The sequence below is a fragment of the Alligator sinensis genome, unplaced genomic scaffold (assembly GCF_000455745.1).
Source record: "Alligator sinensis unplaced genomic scaffold, ASM45574v1 scaffold281_1, whole genome shotgun sequence".
In the NCBI taxonomy this organism is placed as follows: domain Eukaryota; kingdom Metazoa; phylum Chordata; order Crocodylia; family Alligatoridae; genus Alligator; species Alligator sinensis.
In genome coordinates, this window is record NW_005842306.1 from 1,022,336 (window position 1) to 1,048,028 (window position 25,693).

The 25,693-nt window shown below is 42.5% G+C and overlaps 1 protein-coding gene across 1 annotated transcript in view; it reads right to left on the bottom strand.

Moving 5' to 3' along the window:
- Positions 1-25,693, bottom strand: part of NRDE2 (NRDE-2, necessary for RNA interference, domain containing) — a gene marked incomplete at its 5' end in the record, with an annotated part of 44,884 nt that overhangs the window by 13,192 nt on the left and 5,999 nt on the right. The window contains 7 exon segments of the mRNA XM_025209739.1: positions 1,694-1,827; positions 6,676-7,081; positions 7,940-8,245; positions 8,247-8,421; positions 12,466-12,618; positions 15,621-15,851; positions 19,095-19,203. Of these exon segments, the coding sequence (XP_025065524.1) occupies positions 1,694-1,827; positions 6,676-7,081; positions 7,940-8,245; positions 8,247-8,421; positions 12,466-12,618; positions 15,621-15,851; positions 19,095-19,203 (1,514 nt within the window).

Genomic DNA, 25,693 nt, shown 5'->3' on the forward strand with positions numbered 1-25,693 from the left:
CAAAGTCGCATAGAGGGGGAGTATCACCTCTCTGGACCGGCTTGAGATGCACCTTTGGATGCATGACAAGGTATGGCTGGCCTTGCTAGCTCATATTCATCTTGGAGTCAATAATGACTCTAAGACTCCTTTCCGCCTCTGTGCTTTCAGGAAGGGAACTCCCCAGTCTGTATGTATGCTGTGGATTCCTTCTCCCAAGGGGCAGCACCCTGCATTTGTCTACGTTGAACCCCATCCTATTCTCGTCTGCCCACTTTTGTAGTCTGTCTAAATCTAGTTGCAGCCTCTCTCCCCCTTCAAGTGTGTCCACCTCGCCCCACATCTTAGTGTCATCAGCAAACTTGGACAGCGTGCTTTCCACCCCCTCGTCCAAGTTGCTGATGAAGATGTTAAACAGTGCGGCCCCAGGACCACGCCCTGGGGTACCCCACTGCTCACATCTCGCCAGGTTGAGTACAACCTGTCCACCACTACTCTCTGGGTGTGCCCCATTAGCCAATTTTTTTCATCCGTACCTCTTTAATTAGCAAATCTCACAACTTAACAGAATTCAGTAGTCTCACAATTCTTTTTGCTGTATGACAGAGGTAGACACAAATGGTTCAGTTGATACAGATGGAGGAAATAGCCTAACACTACCATTCAAAGGCACAGAGGGAAGAAGAGTCAGAGCCCTCACAAGGTGAAGCTCAGAGCAGCAGGAAATTCCAAAGTGCTCTGATACTCTTTTCACAAAGTTAATTTTTAAATTAAGTTGAATAGGACTTTAAACAAAAGGAAAAAGTAAAAGCAACTTGCGTATGCAACGGTAGCATCACTCCCTCACCAAATCTGCACTCTCATTATCTTAGTGGAACAGTAAACTTCAAGTGCCATAACAGAGACTGCTAACATTTAAGCTACGGGATTTACTGCAGCAGTTGGCATCTGCAAAAGTCTGTTATCCCAGAGAAGGGGAACAAGATGCTGGGGACTGAGATCAACTGTTGGGATGGTGTGGGCGAGATGGAGAGTGAAAGCAGAGAACCTGGCCCAATTTTTGTGCCACACAACGGCCTCGGAGGAGGCGTAAACCATGTGAACAACAGGCTCCTCTCCCTCTACAGATTTTCTGGCAACTCCCTAAAGCACTTTTGGAGCATGAAGGCATTCCTGCTACTGAATATCAAAGGTCTGTTAAAATAATGGAGGTACAAGGACTTCTCAATAAAGACTGTAAAAATGGGAAGTGTCTATGATCATTGCCAGCTCCCCATATCAATATGTAATAAACTTCATAGCACTATTCAAACTAGGAAAAAGGATACAGAAAGTGCTAACAACATGTCTGGAAAACTAGACCTTAGTTAGTTAACTACTTTTGCTGACACACTTCCTATTTTAACTGGGGAGAAGCAGGACCTGTTACAGTTGAAGACAGAACCTCTACACAAGCTAAAGCAACAGAGCTGAAAAGGGGGGTAGTTGTATAATCCTACTGCATTTGTATATGCTTGTAGCAACAAGATAGCATTTTCTAACTGTGGGAAATGGCAGGGACCACTTTGAAGAACTAAAAAATAAATAGTGAGGCAATGCAAAACCCAAGTAACATCTTTAAATTCACATATATTTTCTGTCATGATGCTGAAGTTCCAGTGTACACAGATCACATCAGATAAAGTTAAAAAAAAATCTAAATGGAAGCTGCTACCTGTCTTCTTGTTGGGAGATCTTTTACACTGTCAGGTTTAAAGAAGGTGAAGTCAATCAGAGCCTGGAACAAAGACACAGCTTTCTCCGAATGACCTGCCTGTCTTAGAAAATGGCACTGCTGAAGAAAAATAGCTGGAAAACAAAAGGGGAAAATGCATAATGCTATTTAAATAGTGTTCACTACCAAATACTGGATTCTAGAACACAGCTATAAAAGACCTATCTCCTGTGCCTTTCAGAGCTCTGGAGATTTATCCCAAACACAAGGACATTTCTGAAAAATACTGAACTGAAATTTTTTTGGCATGTCATAGATTTACGGCAAAATTAGCATAGTTTAGTTACACTAAAGATATCCTTTCTAGATGTGCACTGAATGCATGTTCCCTTGAGATCAGCACATAGTTACTGTATTCACCAGCTGACACTCCATTTATAATTAAAACCATTACCTATTTAAGGCAAGGATTGCTTCTGTATTATGTGTTTATATAGTAGCTAACACAATGAGGCCATGGCCCACACACAACACAAACAGTAGATAAGAAGAATTTGGTTATTGGTCTCTTAATTTTTTATCATGATACAGTTATTATCGTCAAACACATTCACACACTTTTCTTCGCATACTGGCAAATAGCTTTTTTTATGTTATCTTGGTTGAGGAAAGATTGGTCTTATGCCTTAAGCAATGGGTTAAATGTGAAAAAAACAGACTTTCACAGACTTCTTTCATAAATCACAAGGAAGTGACTTAAATACTCTCTGCCTCAGGTCCAAACCTGAAAACAAGACTGTACATTTCCTTTTCTCAATTAATGTATCTATAGAATTCTGAGATCCTTACAAGTGAAGTGCTGAAGAAATGTTAAATTGTATCACCAGTATATCCACTACCATAACATTTTCAGAAAGATTCCATTTATTATTGCAAACTAGATGAATATCAGCCTGGTTTGATTTAAAAATAAAATTGATTTACTGATTTTTAACTGACAGAAAAAAGACATACTGATTGAAATAGCAAAGTTTAATTTTATTCTGCCACTGTACCTTTTAGTTATTTTCATAAAGAAAGGTTCTTAACGGTTGATATAATCAATCATTAAATGTTTTTATCAGCAACTAAATACAAGCTCTACTTTAAATTTGATACTTCTCTTCACTAACCAGGAAGGCAAACTATATACACATGTCTTTAAGCAACTGCCAGTAAACATACATTGATTTAGATTACTTATATTTTTATTCTGTTATAGTGAATGATTTATTCATCATTAACTAGGTTTTCTTAATTGGAATTTGTGTCATTCTGGTTTTTCATGGAATTTAGAATTCAATCAAAAGTGTACAATTTCAGCATAATTAGGGCACATGTAAATGGACTGGATACATAATGAGTGGACTGACCAATCATGTTTTACTCTCAAAACAAACTGATTTTACAAACAAAGAAACCAAGCTTTGTTGGTGAGTTAACAGACTGTTTCTGGTCATCATAGATGGCCCAGACTGTCGAGGATAATTAGGCCTAAAAGAAACATGTCAGAATTCAGAAGGATTTTCAGAATGTCTTTAGTAAGGCACCTATCTATCTCCCATTAATTTCAGTATCTGGCTGCTAAAGCAGGATTTATTCCTTACCATGTATTTTTCAGTGCTTGTTTAGGAAACTGGCTTGAACAATGTAAGAGATGAAAGATCTCTATACCAAATGGTAATCCAGCACTGAAATCTTGAAATCAAGACTAGGTGCCGAATGTACTTAAGTACTTTTGAAAATATGACTTAACATTTATCATATTTACCTGAATTCAAGATAATCCCCCCCCAGTAATTAGATTCAATACATTGAAAATTTATAAATGTTATAATTTACCAAGTACAGAATCTAATTATTGGAGGGCTGTCTTAAATTTGTCCTCACTCTCCCTACCACTGCAGCAAGGAAAGCAGTAGCAGGGGGACAGGTGGTGAGGAAGCGGGAAGGTCAAGCAACTTGACCCCTGCCACTTGCCACCCCCGCCCCACACACACACACACACACACACACACACACACACACACACACACCTTGCCTTCTACCACCTGTCATGCCTACCACTTGCACCCCCACCACTGCCTCCTCCTCTGAACCAACTCCCCACCATCTGTCTCCCTTGCAGCCTCTGCATCCCCACCTGTCCCCCACACCTGATCCCCCTTTCCCGTCCCCATCCACCCTGCCCCCCTACCCCCGCCCAGCGCTTACCTTTGCTCCAGCAGGCTATGGCCCCACTCTGGTCTGGAGCATGTGCTTGTTCCAGCCCCAGCCCTACCCCAGCCTACTAGCAGAGGCAATGTCATGGCAGCTCCAGTCCGGAGGCTGTTGGGGAATGGTGGCAGAGGGAAGGAGGGAATAGGGACCAACACTAGGCTGGGGCCAAAGCTGGAGCCGCAGCAGCTGCCTAACTCCTCAAACACCTTGTACTCGAATCCAAGACAAGGAGGTTCCCCCCCCCACAATATTATGGGGGGGAATCTTGGCATGGATTTGAGTAAACACAATATCTGCATCTTTTGGCACACTTTTTAAGAACTGGCTCCATGTCCTTATATTTTTCATCGGTTGCATTCATATCAGACTATATTTTATTCATAGACTAGAAAACAGGATTAAGATAGGCTGCCATTTAAAATTTAAAACCAGTTTGTTATTAAAAGGAAAAGGGAAAAAGGGAAAACGTATTTAATAAAAAAAAAAATGTTCAATAACTTATATTTTAACAGCAATTTATATCTACCCTGACAAAAATCATCACTAACCTCTTAAAATTCCTACTTATATTCAAGAAGCAAGGGGGGGGTGTTAAGGAGGTTTTTTTGTGTGCGTTTTTACTGGACCAACTGTATAATTGGAGAGATAGTAGACAAAGCACAATGTGCCCTTTTTAGGTATAAGCTCTTTGTGCCTGAAAGCTTTGTCTGCCATCTCTCCCAACTATACAGTGTATCCAATAAAAGATATCACCAAAAAACCCTTGCAGTTCACATATGGGATCTGGAGCATCACAGCAATATTACTTTCAATAAACCAGCAATATAGTCAAGTGAACACTGGGTGGCATAATTCACCAGCATTTTTGCTCTATTCCTCTACAATACTTGTCGTTGAACATGATGAAGGTCAAGGGCTGAAGACAAGTGTCTGGCATACATCTATACTACTTGCTACATCTTAAAAATCAGGTTATGAGAAAAGTTGGGTTTATTTATCATGATTGACATTTAGTAATTTTCCTAATAAGTGATAAAAAAAAGACATTTCCCAGTCAAATTTAGCCCAAGATACAGGCCTGGTTATAAGAAGCAGTCACAAAAACTGATATCGATAAAATCATGCTAACAGAAGAATTTCCAAGTATAACATAAACAACATTTTTCTACAGTGTTTGCAACTAAAAACTATAATGTGCTCACACACAATAACCATAAACTTAAAGTGACCAGAAACAACGAGACATTTGATTTCATTTTCATTATCAATAAACAAAAAAACCATAGCGAGTTTAGCAGTATCCACTGAACTAAGACAAAGTATCTGGAGAAGAACTGATGCCCAGCAAACTTCCAGCAAGATTCAGAATACTGAAATGTATTTAGCAAGAAAACAAGAAAAAGGATATGCAGGTTAAAAAATAAGAAACATGCATTTAAACTCAGAGAAACGACACCCCCTGCAACGGGTGTAGGAGGTGGCTAAAGTGTCAGAAATCAGAGATGAAAACGCTAGTAGAGACTATCAGGTAGTCCAACACACACCTGCCAAGGCAGAATTTGTTCCAGCTATTTTCCAGCACTGCAGCCAAGCCAATTTAAACAAACAATGTAAAAGAATCAAGTATGCAAAGCTAATTGGTAATCCTGCACCAAAGTCTTTAAATCAAGGCTGGATATCTTTCTTTAGGTTTTTATTATTATAAGACTGTATTATACACATATTTCAGCATCTTTATTATTATAAGACTATATATTTCAGCATCTGATTAAATCAACTTGGGTTTGTAAAAGCTTTGCCTTAATAGATACATCTTACCAAGCCTATCAAGGTGCATATCTATGCTGCCTTCTATATATAAGACATCATTACAGCTCAAACAAAAATGAAAGGGCTTGATGCAAATATAACCAGGTGAGGTCCATGGACAGTGCCACACATGCAGAAGGTCAGACTAGATGAAGAAAATGGTCCTTTTTGTCTTTAAAAGCCATTAATCCAAAAGGTTGCTCTGTTAAAGACCTATATTATTTTCTCCCTGTTTTCTTCCCCCTCAGGTGTTTATGGATTTATCCCTACAATATCTAAGCTAGGTAAGGAAGTATTTCTACCTCCATTTTGCAAATGAGGAGCTGAAAGAGGTGCATAGCACGACTGCGTTAGATTTGGGAACTGAACCCAATATTCTGTATCAAATCCAGTGTCCAGATTATGTGAACATCTTTCCTCCCAGTGTGTATCCCAACGGAGTCTCCAACTAAAAATCCTGCTCCTTAGACTTCTCATTATCCTTCTCTTTTCCCCAGGAATTAGAAGTTTTTCTAAAGTTTCATCCTTAACTAATAATATACTGGTAACTATTATTTGTTGCACAAGGCAGATGTGTTATAAAGGCCATGCCACACCTATTTTCTGTTTGCTATGGTTCTCTTTACTTGAAATTTATACTCTAAACTTTTCAGTAGATCAGGAATTTACTAGATCTTATATCACATGCTCTCTCAGCAGATGCTTCCCTTTCCTGTATTCATACTGAGTTAATGAAATATTTGCTTTTTCCATCACCTAGAGAGACAGGACACCAGGTATGGTCACTCAGCTGTTTGTAAAAGAACAAACAAATTCTCACAATAGAGTAAAATCTCTTTTTGAAATAGGCATATTCAATCATTGTGTAACTTTTAATGGCTGTAAAATGAAGTACAAAGAGAGTGCCTTCTTACCTAACATAGCTTCCTCCGTGCCAGGCAGTATAGGATGTGATACCATGCTGCCATCCTGTACAGCTGCCAAAGTGCTCAAGCATTTGCCATATAAACTATGGACTTTTGAAACTGAAAAGGTGCTGAACTGGCTTTGACAGAACAAGAGATATTTCTGCCACAGCCCTGGATTATTGGGATGCAAAAAAACCAATTTTTGCCATTCTTTGATGAGTATTGATGGTTCCCAGAATTCTGTACATAGCTTCAGTTTGGCAAGTTTCAGATCAACAACATTTGGATTGCTTTCAATAGCTCTTTCTAAAATGGCCAGTTTCTTTTCAAGGATTAGCTTGAGTGATTTTCTCCTTACTTCCTGCTCTCCCTCACTGACAGAATAAGGGCTGGATCCTCTCATTAATTCATCCTTAAAAACAAAAGAAAAAAAATCAACTTACAATTATAAATCAGAAATGCCTCAGGCTCTGTAAAAGCATTAAGGAGCATATTGAGATAAGTGATAATGAATTACTACATATATCTTACTAAACTGAGAGTGTTTTTTAACAACAACAACAAAAATCACATGGGAATATTCCATGAACTATAAGATGAACATTCTAATATAATAAAAGCCTTAGTCTGTCTGTCTGTCTGTCTGTAACACTTTATCCGCACTCTGGTTGTCTTAACAACCAGAGTGCTCTGCACAGACAGCTACACACAGTGGAGCGCTGCCATGACAGCGGGGACTGAAGGGCTGGAGCAGGGGTGGGAGGGGTGAAGCCAGTGGTGCTGGCCTTGGCTCCCCCCGCCCCCAGCCCTGTTCCTTAAGAGGCAGCAGTGGCATGGGGGGCTGGCCCCCCTGCTCCAGCCTCATAGCTGCATCCAAGGGGTGCCACCACCCCAGTGGACAGGGGTGGGGCCAGTTAATTTGAAACAGGAGTGCCACCATGACAGTAGGGACTGAGGGGCCGGGGGGGGGGTTGGAAAGCAAGGCCAGCAGCGCTGTTCCTTCGGGTGGGGACAGCACACGTCAATGGACGCAGGGGGTGGGGTGCACAAAGCCAGAGGCAGAGCAGCAGCACCGCAGGGCACCGGGTGGCGGTGCTCCGTCCCCGCCTGCACCCTCCCCACCCCCATCATTCAAGACAGTCAATTTGCTAGTACTTGTGATAATGTCTTTACATAACTGAAAAGCAAGATATTCATTAGGAAACTATTTGTTATCCACAAATTAAATATGGTATCATTTTACTGCAACCAAGAGAGTCAGAATACATACCTGAAAAGAAACAAATTCCATCCAAGCATGAACATCTCTTGGGTTCTCTCTGACCTTCTTGTTATATTCTTCCACTTTTGCCATTAAAATTGAATTAATGTTGTCTTTGGTCCCTTGGGATGTCTGCTGCTTTAAAGCATCAACATCTGAAGGACCTTTGCCTTGTAGCCACAGTGTAGTCAATGGATCATAAATACCAAGAGGATTTACTCCAGATGGAGCAGAAGGCGCATCACTCTCCAGTTGTAAAACTGGTATAAAAGAGCATGGGCTAGATGGGGAAGTTTGGCTTTTACTGTGAACAGGACTGCCATCTGCTTGAAACAGGAATCCCTTCTGTCCTCAGCAACTGCAAGCTACTCTTTGTAAAGTAGCGATTAAGTCGTTTCTGGGATTGCTTCTTTTTTGCTGTCGAATTATCCCAAGTTATGCATTGCTTCTTTAGGTCAATGCCAAGGCAGGAATCACCTTTCCTTTTATACCTTAAAAGGAAAAATGAAATTATGCATTTTTAAGTTTTTTAATATATTTGTTAAAATGTTATCTTTGATGAGAAATATTAAAAGGCTAATTTCAAAAATAACTGAATTAGAAGTTTGTATAGATCTTTCAAAGGTAGAATTACTTAGTATTTATTTCTTAATTGGTAAAGCTCTTATTTAATTTTTCAGTACTATCAGAATTTCTCTTACATAGTTAGAAGCCATGCAAGCATTAAACAGCTACTGAATTAATATGGAAGCAAAATCTGTAAGGCACAGTGAGCGTGTCCACACATTCATCAATGCAGTTTTGGTAATGCGTGTTAAATTTAGTACCTCCAGGTGCCTACACATGAGCACGACTCTGCTCCGATGCTCCAGCAGCCTGCGTCTTGTATATCAGTGTCCCCACGCTTAAAAGTGGCAGCAGGGGTGCTTGAACTAGAACTTATTGAATGAGCTTTAGATCAAGCGCTCCCTTCATTTTTAAGCGTGGGGACACTGACGCACAAGACGTGATAGCATTTTTATTGGAGTGGCTCTCATAGTCACTCTAGTTAAAGCGCCACCCCTGCATCCCTGGAGCACATGTAGAAGTGCACTCCATTGTGAGGTACTAGAAAAAGGCACATTAGCAGAAGTGCAGTTTTTTTGTTGACGCTTTAATGCGCATTAAAATAGGCTACTGCGCATTAAAGCACACGTGTAGATACACCCAGTGAAAGATCAATTATTTTCTTCTCCTTTTAGTGGGAGAAGCCACTCTACTCAAGTAGGTAATCTGGGGACAACAGAATCAAGATACAACTAAATATGTAGACTTCTGGTTTAAATTGGGTTATTTTAAGACAGAAACATTAAACATCAGTAGTCTATTCTTTTGTATGTCTAGGCCTCCATCCCTTTTATGTCACTCAGTAAAAATTTCACAAAACTGAAAAGCAAGTTCACTAGACAAGACCACATACATTAGATTCACAGGAAAGCATACCATAAATACCCAGGGGGAAAAAAACAATACAGGTATGTAATATGGAGGGAAAGTGTTAGATGAACCGGGAATATTTTTTGCAACAGAGCAGTATGGCAGAAATTATACATGCATTACCCCGCTCTGTATGCAAAGCATCACAGATACATTTCAAAGAACAAAAAGGCAATGTTTCTAAGGTATTAAATAACATTGGACTAGGAGTCAGGCATTGCATTCTATTTCAGCATCTGCCCAGAATTTGTTCTGTGACCTTTTCTGTGCCTACAATAATACTTCCCTTAAAAGCTGGTTTCTTCTCTAGCTAAATTATTTTAAATGAAATGAAAATGGGAAGGGCATAAAATTCTCATTGTGTTTATTTTAAACTCAAGTTCAGCAGACTGAGCAACAGAAGAGCATTCCAGGGATTCTCAAATTAAAACATTATCTTAGATTGCAACACCCCAAACCATTCTATAACCCACGATTTGCAACACAAGATGGAGTCAAAGGTCTAGAATTATGGATGATATAAGATTCTAACATACTGAGTTGGCAAAAAGCTGGCAAAGGATTGTCATCTGGCCTCTTCATAGAATCATAGAAGTAGGGTCGGAAGGGACCTTGTAGATCTTCAGGTCTGACCCCCTGAAACTGGGCTCAAATGACCCCAGCCAGGCAGGCATCAAGCAACTTCTACAAGACCCCCAAGGTTCCTACCAGCCAGCACCACTTTCCTTGGAAGTCGGTTCCAGATCCTAGCTGCCCTAACTGTGAAGTAGTTCCTACAGATGTCTAATCTAAACCTACTCTCCAACAACTTGTGGCCGTTATTCCTTGTTACCTCGGGGGGCGCTAGGGGAAACAAGGTCTCCCCTAAACCCTTCTGGTCCCCCCTAGTCAGTTTATAGACGGTCACCAGGTCCCCCCTCAGCCTTCTCTTGTGAAGCTGCACAGGCTCAGGTCCCGTAGGCTCTCATTGTAGAGTCTGCCCTGCTGTCCCCGGATCATGTGGGTGGCTCTCCTCTGGACCCTCTCAATGTTGTCCACATCCCTCTTGAAGTGGGGTGCCCAGAACTGAACACAGTACTCCAGCTGTGGCCTGACCAGTGTCACGTAGAGGGGGAGGATCACCTCCTTGGACCTACTTGAGATGGACCTGTGGATACACGATAAGGTCCGGTTAGCCCTGCCGACCGTGACCTCGCATTGTCGGCCCATGTTCATCTTGGAATCAATGATGACTCCAAGATCCCTTTCTGCCTCCGTGCTCTCAAGAAGGGAGTTTCCCATCTTATAAGTGTGCTGCCGGTTACTACCCTCACCCCAAATTTTGGTATCATCATCAAATTTGAACAGGTTGCTTTTCACCCCGTTGTCCAAATCGCTGATAAAGAAATTGAACAGTGCGGGCCCAAGGACCGAGCCCTGGGGGACTCCAATGCCCACTTCCCCCCAGGTCGAATATGACCCGTCCACCACCACCCTCTGAGTACAACCCTTCAGCCAATTAGCAATCCATCTGACCGTGTAGGCATCGATGCCACAGTCACCTAGTTTTTTAATGAGGATGGGGTGGTCGACAGTGTCAAAGGCCTTGCTGAAGTCCAAAATGACAACATCCACGGCGACACCTGCATCCAATGCTTTTGTGACCTGATCGTAGAAGGCAATCAGGTTGGTCTGACATGACCTGCCCCTAATGAAACCGTGCTGGTTGCCCTTGAGCATCACCCCCGATGCCGGACCATCACAGATGTGCTCCTTGATGATCTTCTCAAAGAGTTTCCCCAGGATTGAGGTAAAACTGATGGGCCTATAGTTGCCCGGGTCCTCCCGCCTCCCTTTTTTAAAGATGGGGACCACATTGGCTCTTGATTTAAAAAGACCTATGTGGTGCTACCATAAATCCCAACAGAAAACAAAAAACCCAGCATGGGAAATGAATTATTCTGCCCAAGAACATTAGGAATCAAAGGGAGTACAAATGGTACACAGACTCAGTGTGGACTCTACACTAGAGTATTTCACCTTCTGGAAATGGTTTTCCCTCAGATATAGACAGTCCTGATGTCCCAGCAAGGACTAAGAAAGCTAGATACGGAATTTACCTTTGTTTGCTATAAACATGGAACCTTAGATGACTAGGACAGTATATGCTAGTTATTAGTCCATTACAAGTACAGTCTCTCCTTGTTAATAATTTGCATTTTTCTAATCTCTCTCATTCAAGGAGGTCAAAGCACTTTACAAGCACTGTTAGAACAGTGAGGCAGTGGAATAGACTGCCTAAGGAAGTTATGGACTTTCCACCATTGGAGATATTCAAGAGGAGGTTGGACAGGCATCAGTCAGGGATGTGATCCAGGGGGAGCAATGCCTATATTCTACTATGGGTATTTCCCATGCTTCTGGGCTGTACTGGTTGCCACATGGGGTTTGGAGGGAATTTTTTTCTCCTCCTGCTGCTACATTTCAGGAGTTTATTTTTATTTTTTAAAGCCTTCCTCAGGATCATTGGGAGTTGGCAAACCCTTTGTGGTCCAGCACCAGGTTGTGGCCTAGAGGTTGGGAACCCCTCAACTAGAGGACCTCTGGAGGTCCCTTCCAGCCCGACTTCTCTATGATTCAATTAAATCTCAAATCATCCATATGGCATAAGAATGAGCCCCACTTTAAACATGGAGAAGCAGACAGAGCAGTTAAAGACCCAAAAAATGACAATAGACAAGAGACATAAGACAGACTAGAATCTTAAGATCCTTGCCTCCTGTGTACACATCTACACTGCACTGCTACCGTTAAATATCATTTCTCCAAGTGTGGCAAATTGGGACCATGCACAAAACATCATGATATGGCCTTATCCTGATTATTCCAGGCATTGTTTGTCTTACAAGGCATTTCCAAGTGACACATGGCGTTTTAACGTACAAGATTGTGTAGGATCACAAAAGTCTGAACAGACTGATTTCACATTTGAGGAATAAAAATGTTAGTGTTAAGCTTTTAATAACCTCAACATTCATGTGTTGAGAGATACTGTATTAATAAAAAATGGCATATTGTACCTCGCTATGTCCCCTCGATATAGCGACTTGTATTCCCAGTTTGCAGGATCTCGTTTCTTGTCTATTCTGAAGGTTTCTGCTGTCAATGCCTGGATATCATCAAGCCAAATGAAGTGGCTGTTTTGAACATTTGATAACGCTGTGCCTTCTAGACTGAAGAAGAGAAGATGCATTTTTTAAATATTTGTGTTACACATTTAGCATTTACAAAAGCTGGAAATGTAGTACTTCTACATCCCATAATAAATTACACACTCAAGGCTAGGGTACATGTATTATAATAACAAGTCATATTTGTGTGGAAGAGCATGCAAAAATGCTACAGGAAATATACCACTGAAGCCACTAAAACAGTGAATTTAAAAAGAAAAATCACAGAATCATAGAAGTAGGGTCGGAAGGGACCTTGTAGATCTTCACGTCCGACCCCCTGCCTGGGCAGGAGGAAAACTGGGCTCAATTGACCCCAGTCAGGTAGGCATCAAGCCGCTTCGTAAAGCCCCCAGAGTAGGAGCCAGCACCACTTCCCTTGGAAGTTGGTTCCAGATCCTAGCCTCCCTAACTGTGAAGTAGTTCTTACGACGGTCTAATCTAAACCTACTCTCCAACAACTTGTGGCCGTTATTCCTTGTTATCCCGGGGGGCGCTAGGGGAAACAAGGTCTCCCCCAAACCCTTCTGGTCCCCCCTAGTCAGTTTATAGACAGTCACCAGGTCCCCCCTCAGCCTTCTCTTGTGAAGGCTGAACAGGTTCAGGTCCCGTAGGCTCTCACTGTAGGGTCTGCCCTGCTGTCCCCGGATCATGTGGGTGGCCCTCCTCTGGACCCTCTCAATGTTGTCCACATCCATCTTGAAGTGGGGTGCCCAGAACTGGACACAGTACTCCAGCTGTGGCTTGACCAGTGTCACATAGAGGGGGAGGATCACCTACTTGGCACTACTTGAGATGCACCTGTGGATGCACGATAGGGTCCGGTTAGCCCTGCCGACCGTGACCTTGCATTGTCGGCCCATGTTCATCTTGGAGTCAATGGTGACTCCAAGATCCCTTTCTGCCTCCGTGCTCTCAAGAAGGGAGTTTCCCCATCTTATAAGCGTGTTGCCAGTTACTACTGCCCAAGTGCAGCACCCTGCACTTGTCCGTATTGAAACGCATCCTGTTTTTGTTAGCCCACCCCTGCAACCTAGCCAGGTCTTGCTGCAGTCCTTCCCTCCCTACTAGCGTGCCCACCTCACCCCAAATTTTGGTATCATCATCAAATTTAAACAGGTTGCTTTTCACCCCGTCGTCCAAATTGCCGATAAAGAAATTGAACAGTGTGGGCCCAAGGACCGAAGCCCTGGGGGACTCCGCTGCCCACTTCCCCCCAGGTCGAATATGACCCGTCCACCACCACCCTCTGAGTACGACCCTTCAGCCAATTAGCAATCCATCTGACCGTGTAGGCATTGATGCCACAGTCACCTAGTTTTTTAATGAGGATGAGGTAGTCGACAGTGTCAAAGGCCTTGCTGAAGTCCAAAATGACAACATCCACGGTGACACCTGCATCCAATGCTTTTGTGACCCGAATGTAAAAGACAATCAGGTTGGTCTGACATGACCTGCCCCTAATGAAACCGTGCTGGTTGCCCTTGAGCATCACCCCCGATGCCGGACCATCACAGATGTGCTCCTTGATGCTCTTCTCAAAGAGTTTCCCCAGGATTGAGGTAAGACTGATGGGCCTATAGTTACCCGGGTCCTCCCGCCTCCCTTTTTTAAAGATGGGGACCACATTGGCTATCTTCCAATCATCTGGCACCTGGCCCGAGCACCATGAGCACTCGTCATTTACTACGTTTCCAAAAAGAACTTTCTGGATCATGCAAGGTGTTCAACAGAACTCAATACATTGAAAAAATCTACAGAAGAAAAACTGTTTCAGCTTTTTTCCAATTTAGGAAGTTTCAGTTCATTTACAGAGGAAAATGTGTTGGTGGATTGCGCTGTTTTATGACAACAGTAGCAATGCACTTTACATTTTATTAAAGTGTCATGCAGAAAGTTATAGATTAGTCATGTAAGCGACTTTAAGAGCTAGCTAGTCATCTCTCAGAGCTGTGGAATGTGGTGAATTCTAATTTATATTACCATTATGAATCTCAAAAAAGGAGTTTCAGATCTCTGAAGTTCTCAAACATATGCACCCAAGTATAACGTACTCAAGAAGTCTCATGGGCTGTGTTTCAAATGGAAATGCTGAATGGGAATAATTTTGCACAAACGCCTCAACTTACCAGAGGGAACCTTACAAAGACACTTGAAGATATACTTTGTAAGTATCTGCCTGAGAATTCAATCATGCTTAAATAGAAACAACCTGTGAGGACAAGAAGGGGAACACAAATACCCCATAAAAAGCTACAATCATTTTATCTGGACACCTGAAATAGATCCAAGGGCAATGTCTATGTGAAATAAAGGGCAAAGTTTTAAAGCTAGAATATCCAAAATGCTGATACAAATTATTTTTCTTATCTGTTTCACCACAATGATTATTTGAAATCACAGTCAAACTTCTTGATGCATACACAGTGATTTTTCTATCCATTTCTGGGTATTTTGGAGTCACTGCCTGTGGCAAACAAGATTATGTAACAAAACATATGCCATTCAAAATCTCAGTTCAGGTATACCAAAAAAAAAAAAAAGTGTATAAAACAGACTGTATAACTAATAGATGGAGACTGGGTCTAAAAGTAAAAATGTTAATACAAATATCAGTATGCCTCAAAATGAATGCTGATTTCTGAAGGGGAAAAACAACAACAGACAACATAGTAGAGCATTTTAACTACGGATTTATAAAAGAAAAGATTTATAATATTTCTAAGTAAGCATATAAAGATTTTTTAAAGGCTACATTTACTTTGCTCTGGTATTTTGTTCAGCTCTAAAAAAGGTGTCATAAAATAGTCCTAGGTGTTTTTTTTCAAAAGTGACAAACTGAAAAAGCATGAGCAGATCAGTAAAGACAGTAAAGATGAAAACCTTAACAAAAAAGTTAGGGGAGAAAAAGAGAGGCCCACAGGTAGCAGTCCAACAAGTATAAATAAGTAACAGCTACATGAACACAACTAATTTGCATCTATTGTTAAATAAAATGTATGTACCTCAATGATGATGCTTCTCTTTCACAGTTTCTGTCACTTCCTACAGGTTTGTCCTTCCCATATTCAGCATCTGATTCCGACTCACTATAACTTGATTCTTCTCTGGTTTTCTTTTTTATTTTCTTGTGATGATGATGATGCTTTTTCTTTTTCTCTTTTTTCTTCCTAGTAGTTTTTTTTAGACCTTCATTTGTATCACTTCCTCCTAATAGCTCTGATCTTGAAACACTCCTGCTTGGAAACAAATAAATATTTAGGCAATAGAAATCTAACAGTGTCTCATCAGCGAGAAAGTTCATAATGAGCTTTCCACCTCCTCAACATTAGAGTGTGAATGGGGGACAAGCAAATGGTATAAATGTGTGCAATAAAAAATGAAATAAATGAGTAAGAATAACAATCTTTAATTTTTAGCTTCTTCTATTTCTTGAAACCAAACTTACAAAGTTCTACTTGCTCACAGCAAACTGTATTTTTCTTGCCTATCAAAGTGATACAGTTCTTTCCATTATTATCACTAAAGTAAAAGAAGATATGTTGATTTTTCTACTTTTTAAAAAATAATCTGCTCTTTCAGATTAGAAATTCCTTAACTGCTCACCCCATAATACTGTATTTTCTCACATACTACATGCTCCCAAATATGACACGCACCACCTTTTTTTTGGAAAGAAGAACGTATAAAAACAAGTTTTAGAGAGTCATGCCTGACTCTGTGACAGAGTACATTTTCCTGGGAACAAAGTGTCTAGGAAGACAGTACGAGTGAGGCAGCAGGAACTCCTGATGTGGCAGGACATCAACAAGGCAAGGCCCCAGGCCCTTGCAAGTACAGTAGCAAGACTGTTAGTTCCCTACTGTAAATAGTTCTTTATACAAGTTCCACTAAATAATGAAGCATTGCTTCTACAAGCCTCATCAAGATACTATAGACTGCATGCAAGCTCAGATGCTCTTCAGCCAAAACCTACTGCCTCATGAAAGGGTTAACACTAGACTCCGCTGCTGCTTGCTACCCCAAGGAGAAATGGCAGTCATGTTACTAGTGTCTTCTTGCTTCTACTCCAGCATAGAAAAAAAAAAAATCAATCTCCTCACTTAAAGCTACGCACCCCAATTTTGGGGGGGATGCTGCACGTGATATACAAGTAAAGACAGTGACATATGGTATCTAGAGAACTATGTATGGTATGGTATGGTATGGTAAGCAACTGAAACCAAGCACATGCAAAGTTAAGGAAGTTAGTTACTGATGACAAAAAGGTCTATAATTAGAGGGGCACCGATACACCAGTCTGATATCAAATCAGCACCGATATAAAGAAAATTTTCTGTATTGGAAATCAGCCCGATGCAGCTGATAATTTGTCCAGTAAGTGCCCATGCATGTGCGCAGCCGCAGCGCAGCACACAGGCAGTGAGGAGTCTGGTGTGGTGGAAGAGGAAGGGAAGGCGGGGCAGATCAACACTCCCTGTGGTGAAGGAGGGGGTGGGGCTCAGGCTGGGACAAGGGCTGCCCAGCCGGGGCCAGGGTGGGCGCGCCCCTGGATCTGTGTGGGGTGAGGTGCAGGCTGGGGCAGGGCTGATCTGGGGGCACAAGCCCCCCCCGCGTATGTCCTCCCAAACGAGCAGTGGGAGCCACCAAACGATCACTGGACAAGCCGCGTGCAGTGGTGAGAGCCCACCTCTCACTTCCTCCCCCCCTCCCCCCGATGAGCCACGCCTCTGTCCCACACCTGCCCTAGTCCTAGCCAGCAGCTGTAGCCCACCCTGAGCTATGCAGATCCAGGGGTCGCACACTGCCCTTCCCCGGACGAGCCACTTGCAGCTCTGTCCCATGCCCCTCCATGCTCCAGTCCCAGCTCCATTTCCTCCTTCACCGCAGGGGCCTTGATCTGCGCCCCCCCCACCCCACTTCCACCACACCAGACTTACCAGCTGGATGCAGCTCTTCAAGCTGAAGAGCTGCGTATTGGAAATCAGATCAGTACTGGCCAATATGCCTCCTTAAAAATTGACTATTGGTATCAGCCCCAAAAATCTCTATCAGTGCACCCCATCTATAATAGTTCTTAACACTTGACTCTAAAGCCTAACAAACAACTGGAAGACTGAATACCTGTATAAAAAATGCACCATCCTCCCCTTCTCACTGATAATTCTGAGATTTCCAAGAAATCTTTCAGCAAACACATGATATTTGATATTTTTTCATATTTCCAAGATAAACTAACTAAATAAAAGTAATGCTTCCGCAGCAAAAAAGTACTGAACCTACTTTACCCTTTATTAGAAGGGTGCCAAAAATAAATAAATGGCAAAAAAAAAAAGCAATATTTAAAATGTATTTATAGATTACTATTTAGGGGGGGAAAAAAAGAGCAGAGGTAAAAAAATAAATCCACAACAGTAAACTGGGAAAACACCCTACTAATGAACTAGAAGATAATAAATTCCTTGTTGTGCTTTCACCTTAGTAGTTTAATATAAAATATAATATAACATAATTTTAAATAAAACTATATCATAGGCAAAAAAAAATTAGAATTCCTTTGCTTTATCACATGATAAATCTATAAGGAACTGAAAAGGATAATATAGAACATATAGTGAGAATATATATATAAAATGCAACAGCAATTTTTAAAATCATATGTATAATGATGATACATATATCATTTTTTGCTGCACACGTTGAATGCTGCAAATAGCTCTTTATTTGCCAAGTTGTCTTCAAATGAATTAAGGAACACATTTTCTGTCATTAATATAAGTAATCAAACATACGACCCTTGTACCGAATTGGACGTGAGCGAGGTCAAAAACTGCAGCTCCAACTGGACTACATTTTTATTGGGGGCTACAGTATAGCTGAGATTTAAATAAGTATGTTCAGCATTGCATCTCTCAGGTAATAAGATTAAAATCAACAAAACCAATGTTATGAACTTCATTTTAATAAAATAATGTAATCAACCATTAAATGACCTATAGCAATGCACTGCAGATGCACAACTTCACAGAGGCAATCAATCATTCATTAATTCACATCTCCACACATTGTCGTTTTTATCCTTTTCTATATTATACTGTAACAGGGGAAGTAGCTATTTGAAAAACTAGCTCTCTTAAAAAAAGGGGGGGAAAAAATCACAAAGATTTGAGACGTAACAGTCTTCCAAGCATTGCACAAGACCATCGAAAGTTAATGAAGAATCAAAGATTACCAAGTTCCCTTCCCCTGCCCAAAGCAGGAGTGATTAAAATGAAGCAGTGGAGAAAAAAAATAAGGGAAAGTTACAAAAGAATGATTTTAAGTGATAATAAATTATCAAATATTATAAGCAACTCTGCTCAGGCCCTCTATAAATAGAAAAACGTAAAGTGAAAAGTGACACTGAAACTGCCTGGTTTTGGTCACACTTGTAGCAAAAGATAAGCAGGACATAAGAAAATGGCCAAGGAACATGTTACCTTATGAGTGGCGATCTCTCTGGGGTTAAATTTGTATCCTCTATAGAGCGCTGATGCAGTTTAAGTGCATCTTCTGTAGAGAAGCTTGGATTACTAAGCCAGTTCAATTCTGCAGGTAAAGAAAAATGTGATAAATAAAAATTAGCTCACTGGGCTTTTTCAAGCCAGGGATTCATGTAGTCATCAGACAGCCCAGTTCACAGAAAATGTCACTAAGTCACTTATAATAGTGAGGCAAACTGAAAAGCAGTCAATGAAATTTTCATTTAGCAGAGCACTACATTTTAACACATTGTAAAATATTTAGGAGCTGGAATTCTCCCATGACATCAATCTAGGAGTTGAGTAAAATACTATAAAACAGTATTAAAAAGTATAAACTGAAAAATACAAAATTTTGTATACAGTAGTAGTGCTTCAGAGGCTGAATGTCAGAGCTACTGGATTTTAGGATTTAATGACCCCAAAAATTTATACAGTTGTCTTCACATTAAATACGTTTGGCCACTTATATGTGATGGGGGTTTAGCCCCCTAAATTAAAAAGGTGGGTTTTTAATTGCGATGATTAAAAACCCATCCTTTCAATTTAGGGGCTTCCATCACCACTGTTACAGTGAGGGGCCTAATCCTTTTTCTTTCTCCCTACGGAGCCTGCTTGCTTCTCCCCGAGCCGGCGGCTGAGCTGCTGGTGGACCAAGTGGCCCCTGAGCCACAGGAGGCCCCGGTCCTTCCCTCTGCAGTAGTAGCACCCCCTGAGGCCACCTGGGCGTGGTGCTATCTGCGCAGGTGCTGCCCCAGTTTGCAGGCCGCACCCGCCGGATCCAACTCCTCCCTGAGCCTGCATGCCAGAAGCCCGCTGGGCTCTGCTGTCCACACGGGCTATTGAAAGAGTTGAATCTGGCGGGTGCTGCCTGCAATGCTGCTGCAGAGGGAAGGACCAGGACCTCCTGCAGCTCAGAGGCTGTGCAGCCCAGTGGCAGCTCACGCAGGCAGGCTCTGCTGTGGTGGGGGGGGGGGGGGGGGCGTGGCAAGGGGCCTGATCTTTTTTTCCTCCCTGTCAGAGCTTGACTGCCTCTCCCGTGGCCAGACAGCTAGCTGCTGGCAGGCCCCGAGTTGCGGGGGCCCCGGAACTTCCCTCCATGGCAGTGATGCCTCCAGGGGCCACTCAGGCAGGTGGCTAGCAGGCAGATGTTGCCCCAGCTTGCAGGCAGCACCCAATCCAACTGTTACCTGAGCCCAAGCTGAGGCAGCACGTGCCTGCTAGCAGCCCGTCCAGGTGGCCCCAAGAAGCGCTGTCACCGTGGAAGGAAGGACTGGGGCCCTCAGCAGCTCAGGGGGCGCTCGGCCTACCAGCAGTTCACCTCCTGGCCATGAGAGAGACGGGCAGGCTCCATGAATAAAAAAAGAACTGGGCCCCTCACCGCTTCTGCCTTTAGCCCGCCTCTCCCGTGGCAGGGGGGAGGGCTGTCAAATGCTGCAATGTTACACGTAGCTACGTTGCAAACTACACTACATGCAGATGCGGTTTAGTTTGCAACGTAGCAAAGTCATTTAAATTGTAAAAAACTCCCACACATGTACAGAGTGATGCAGCTGAACTGCAAAAACAGTCAGTCAATTTTCATCATGTGTACAAGCACCCTACGTTAACATAGATAAATGCTAGTACTACAAAATAGCATTCCCTAGGCAATGTTTCAATACAGCACAGTCTTAGTATAATTCCCACAGAGAAATTATTTTATTATTGATAAAATTCTGTGTCATACTGTCAATCACTAAATAAATGAAGCTCTGTATTTATTCCAATTTAAGGACCACTAAATACCTCAAACCCATTAACTTACTACATCTTACAACACTACTAGTAACAAAGGTGTTTTCAAACCCATTTTTACAGACAAGGACAGTCAGAAAGTTTAAACAACTTATTAGGCCACAGACCACTACCAGGTTTTGAAGCCCAAAGCCTATACTTCCAGTCTTCTGGCAACTACGAATACCACTATTCCTGTATAAAATGAAAGCAAGGCCACCTGCAGTTAATCCTGATACACTGAGACATGCATAACATTTTACATTTTCTAGATAAATACAACTTTTGTCTAAAGTCCCATTTTCTGGTTGGTTATAGGCTGTGAAAATAAGGGGAACTCTTTCTAGGTACTTTATTTCTGGAGATCTCTCGATGAACACAAATTCTTTGTTTTCAAAAATATTCAACTAAATCTCATTTGTAATCTTGGTCTGTGCCCTTATAGAGAGGATTTTTGTGCTTTTATTTATTTTCCAAACAAACCATTCAGGAACAAAGATCCTTTTTGGTCAGACACGATGATCCTTTGTGGTCCCTTCCCACTCTACAATCTATGAATTTTTCATAAACATTCACAACAATATAAAATGGGGAACAACACTATAGAAAGTATCTGAACTGCTTTCACAATCATCAGGAAAATAGTTTATACAGTCACAAAATTTATCCCAGACTCATTACTGTTGTTGTGCTGAATACACATACAAGAGCAAAATAATAAAACCCTTCTAATGAACCAAAATACCAGTACAAGGAATCAAATTAAGAAAAAATATCCTCTCTGTTTCCTTCCTTAGAAATGTAGTTTTCTTGCTCCTCATCCTCTTTTTAATCCTCTTCACCTTGCTGCTCTTTTTGTTATACTTATCTTTGTGCATTGTTATTCTGACCCTTTAAGATTTAGTGATCTTTAAATAGACTCATACTCACTGTGCTGAGCCACATTTCTCTTTCAAAATACACTTTTCTTTCTTACCTCTCCTCTCTGTCACTTCCCTAAAGCCCAAACTCCCACTTCCTAGAAAGTGCTCTAAGCATTAAGATATTATGCAGAAGCTCACTGACTGCCTTTCTCTGGCCACTTTTGAGTTCTGGGAATATAGCTGCTGCTCTGCATTGAATTTATTGCTCTCAAATGTGAATGGAGTGTCCTCTGAGAACACCTATCAGAGACAGAGCTGCTCCAAAGAGACCACTTCAGATACATTCAGGATCACAACACAGCTCTGGCATCAATCAGGTACATACATGCTGAGACTGGAGTGCTTCTAAGCAAGTTTGGACTTGGGCTACCATGCACTAGGGCAGGGTGCCCAACCTCTGGCACGCATGCTAAATCTGACCCAGAAAGCCAAGGCACCTGGCCCATGGGGTTCCCCGCAGGTCAGGATATTTGGCGGCAGGAAGCAGTGGCAATTAATACTGCTACGCTTCCCCACAGCCAAATTACCAAGCCTCCACAAACAGCTCAGGCCTGTGATACTCCCTGCCCCCATCTTGGCAGCCAGGGCCACCCTCACCTCCCCTCTCCCCCACCCACCTGCGCAGATTAGGCCCGAGACCCGCCTGTCCTGGACACCAAGGTCAGGCCCACCAGCTGGAAGGGAGGGCACCCTAAAGCAAGCAGAGTAGGATCCACGAGGCCACCAAGGGGCACTGTGGCTGGCCCTTGGACTCAGTCCTGCTACAGAGCCAATATGCCACTGTCATCAGTGTGTATGCCCCAACTCTTGATGCCACTGATGAAACCAAGGAGGAATTCTACACTAACCCTGACCAAGTCCTTTCTGATGTTCTGGAGTGACACAAATTTATTCTCCTTGGCAATTTCAACACCAGAGTCAGAAGAGTCTTGAGCCTCTGGAACAGAATCATTGTAAGGAAGAAGTGGGAAGGGTCAATTCAAATAGCATCTTCCTCATGACCAAATATGAAGAACATGGACTCACCAACACCAACACCCTGTTCCAACAGAAATACAGGCACAAAACAGCATGGCAACACCCACAATCTAAGCACTGGCACCCAATTGACTACGTATTGTTCATGCCCAGGATCACAAAGATGTCCACATCACCTGAGCTATGCTAAGAGCTGACTATTGCAGAACCAATCACTGACTCATCTACTCAAACTGACTCCCAAGCAATGGCTGCATCTATGGTCCGATCACTCAGGGACCAACCCCCTTGAGACCTAAGGATGGAGGCCCCCTGACCAAAGGAAAGGGGAGCCATCCATTGTCCATTGGAAGGAGCATTTTGAAGACCTTCTCAAATACAGCTGTAGTTGAGGAGAGTGTTCTCAACTCCATTCTGTAATGCCGTCAGAGATGATCTTGGAATCCCTCCAACTCTTGATGACATGAGGAAAGTCCTTCTTCATCAAGCAGGTGAAGAATGACAAAACATCTGGAGCTGATGGAATTCCCACTGGAATCTTCAAACAGATGGGAGAAGAGCTCACATCACAGCTCCATGCCCTCATCTTAAGGATCAAGAATGATGAGGAAATCCCAGACGACCACAGGGATGCCATGACAGTGACAGTCTTCAAGAAAGGTGACAGGTCCAACTGTGGAAATTACAGAGGGATTGCCTTGTTGTCCACCACAGGACAGATCACTGAGAGAACCTCCTGAATTGTCTCCTTCCACTTCTTCCAGAATTTCAGTGTGGGTTTGGGGCCTCAAGAGGCACAACTGATATTATCTTCACAGCTCACCAGCTGCAGGAAAAATTCCGGGAACACCACAAACCTCTCTGCATGGCCTTCTTTGACCACACAAAAACCTTTGACTCGGTCAACTGAAAAGCACTGTGGAAGATCCTTCTGAAGTACGGATGCCCACCAAAATTCATTACCATTCTATGCCTGCTCCATGATATGCGAGTGGTGGTTCTTAACAACGGATCTATCACAGATCTTTTAAGGTTAAGATGGGAGATAAGCAAGGCTGTGTCATCACTCCAACACTCTTCTCAATACTCCTTACCGTGATGCTACATCTGACCAACAACAATCTTTCATTCGGAGAAGAGCTAAAGTACAGAACAGATGGTAAACTGTTTAATGTCAGTCAACACCAAACCAAAACTAAGACCACCCCAACCTCAATCATCAAGCTCCAACATAATATTGATAATGCTGCAGTCTGTGTTCAATTGGAAGCAGACCTTCATCAATCATCAGCATCTTTACTGAGGCATACAAAATAATGGGACTGACGCTTAACATTCAGAAGACTAAGGATCTCTATCAACAAGTTCTTAATGAGCAGTTCCCAGCTCCAGTAATTCAGATTCACATGGAGACTCTGAAGAAAGCCAAGTAGTTCTTGTACCTTGTTAGCCTTCCATGAGAGATGGCTTCCAACATCACCTCAAATGTGCAAGTGCAGCCTTCAGACACCTGAGGAAATGGGTGTTTGAATATTACGCATCAGAACTGAAATCAAGCTCATGGTTTATCAAGCAATTTTGATCCCCACCACCTTGCTGCTTGGAGCCGAGATGTGAACAATGTACAGGAGATGCCTCGAGTTGTTGGAAAAGTACCATCAATAAATACTGCCTACAGAAGAGCCTTCAAATCTAGTGGGAAAACAAATGCACCAACATCCTCTAGCAAGCAAATGCCACGAGCATCGAGGTGATGATTATCTGACATCAAGTTAGCTGGGCCAGCCACATCATCCAGATGCCCAATTCCAGACTCCTAAAGCAAGTTTTATTCTCCCAACTCAGTAAAGGCATATATGCTCAAGAGGAGGGCAGAGAAAGCACCTCAAGGCCAACTTGAAAAAAATGCAGCATCAACATCAACTTGTGGGAGACTATCACCCAGGACTGCCCCAAATGTATGAAGAGTCTGTTGTAATAAATTCAATACTTTGAAACCATCCTCTTTGGAACCACCCTTCAGGTAGTTAAAGGCTGCTATCAAATCCCCTCTGTTTTCTCTTCTACAGACTAAATAAGACCAGTTCCCTCAGCCTCTCCTAATAAGTCATATGCCCCAGCCCCCTCACCATTTTTGGTGCCCTCTGCTGGACTCTAATTTGTCCACATCCTTTATATAGTGGGGGCCCAAAACTGGACACAGTAATCCAGATGTGGTCTCACCAGCGCAGAATAGAGGGGAATAATTACGTCCCTCAATCTGCTGGCAACACTCCTACTAAGGCAGCCTGGTATGCCATTAGCCTTGTTGGCAACAAGGGCACACTGCTGGCTCATATCCAGCTTATTGTCCACTGTAACCCCCCAGGTCCTTTTCCGCAGAGTTACTGCTTAGCCAGTTGGTCCCAAGACTGTAGCAGTGCATGGGATTGTTCCATCCTAAATGCAGGACTTTGCACTTGTCCTTGTTGAACCTCACAAGATTTCTTTTGGCTCAATCCTCCAATTTGTCTATGTCGCTCCGAATCCTAGCTCTACTCTACACTGTATCTACTACACCCCCCCAGCTCGGTGTCATCCGCAAATGTGCATAGGGTGCACTCCATCCCATCTTCCAAGTCACTGTTGAAGACATTGAACAGCACCAGCTACAAGTACCCTTGGGGCACTCCACTTGATACCAGCTGCCAACTAGACCGCGAGCCATTGATCACTACCTGTTGAGCCCAACAATTGAGCCAGCTTTCTGTCCACCTTACAGTCCATCCATTCAACCAATACTTCCCTATTTTGCTTGCAAGAATTTTGTGGGAGACTGCATCAAAAGCCTTCCTAAATTCAAGGTATATCACGTCCACTGCTTTCTCCACATCCACAGAG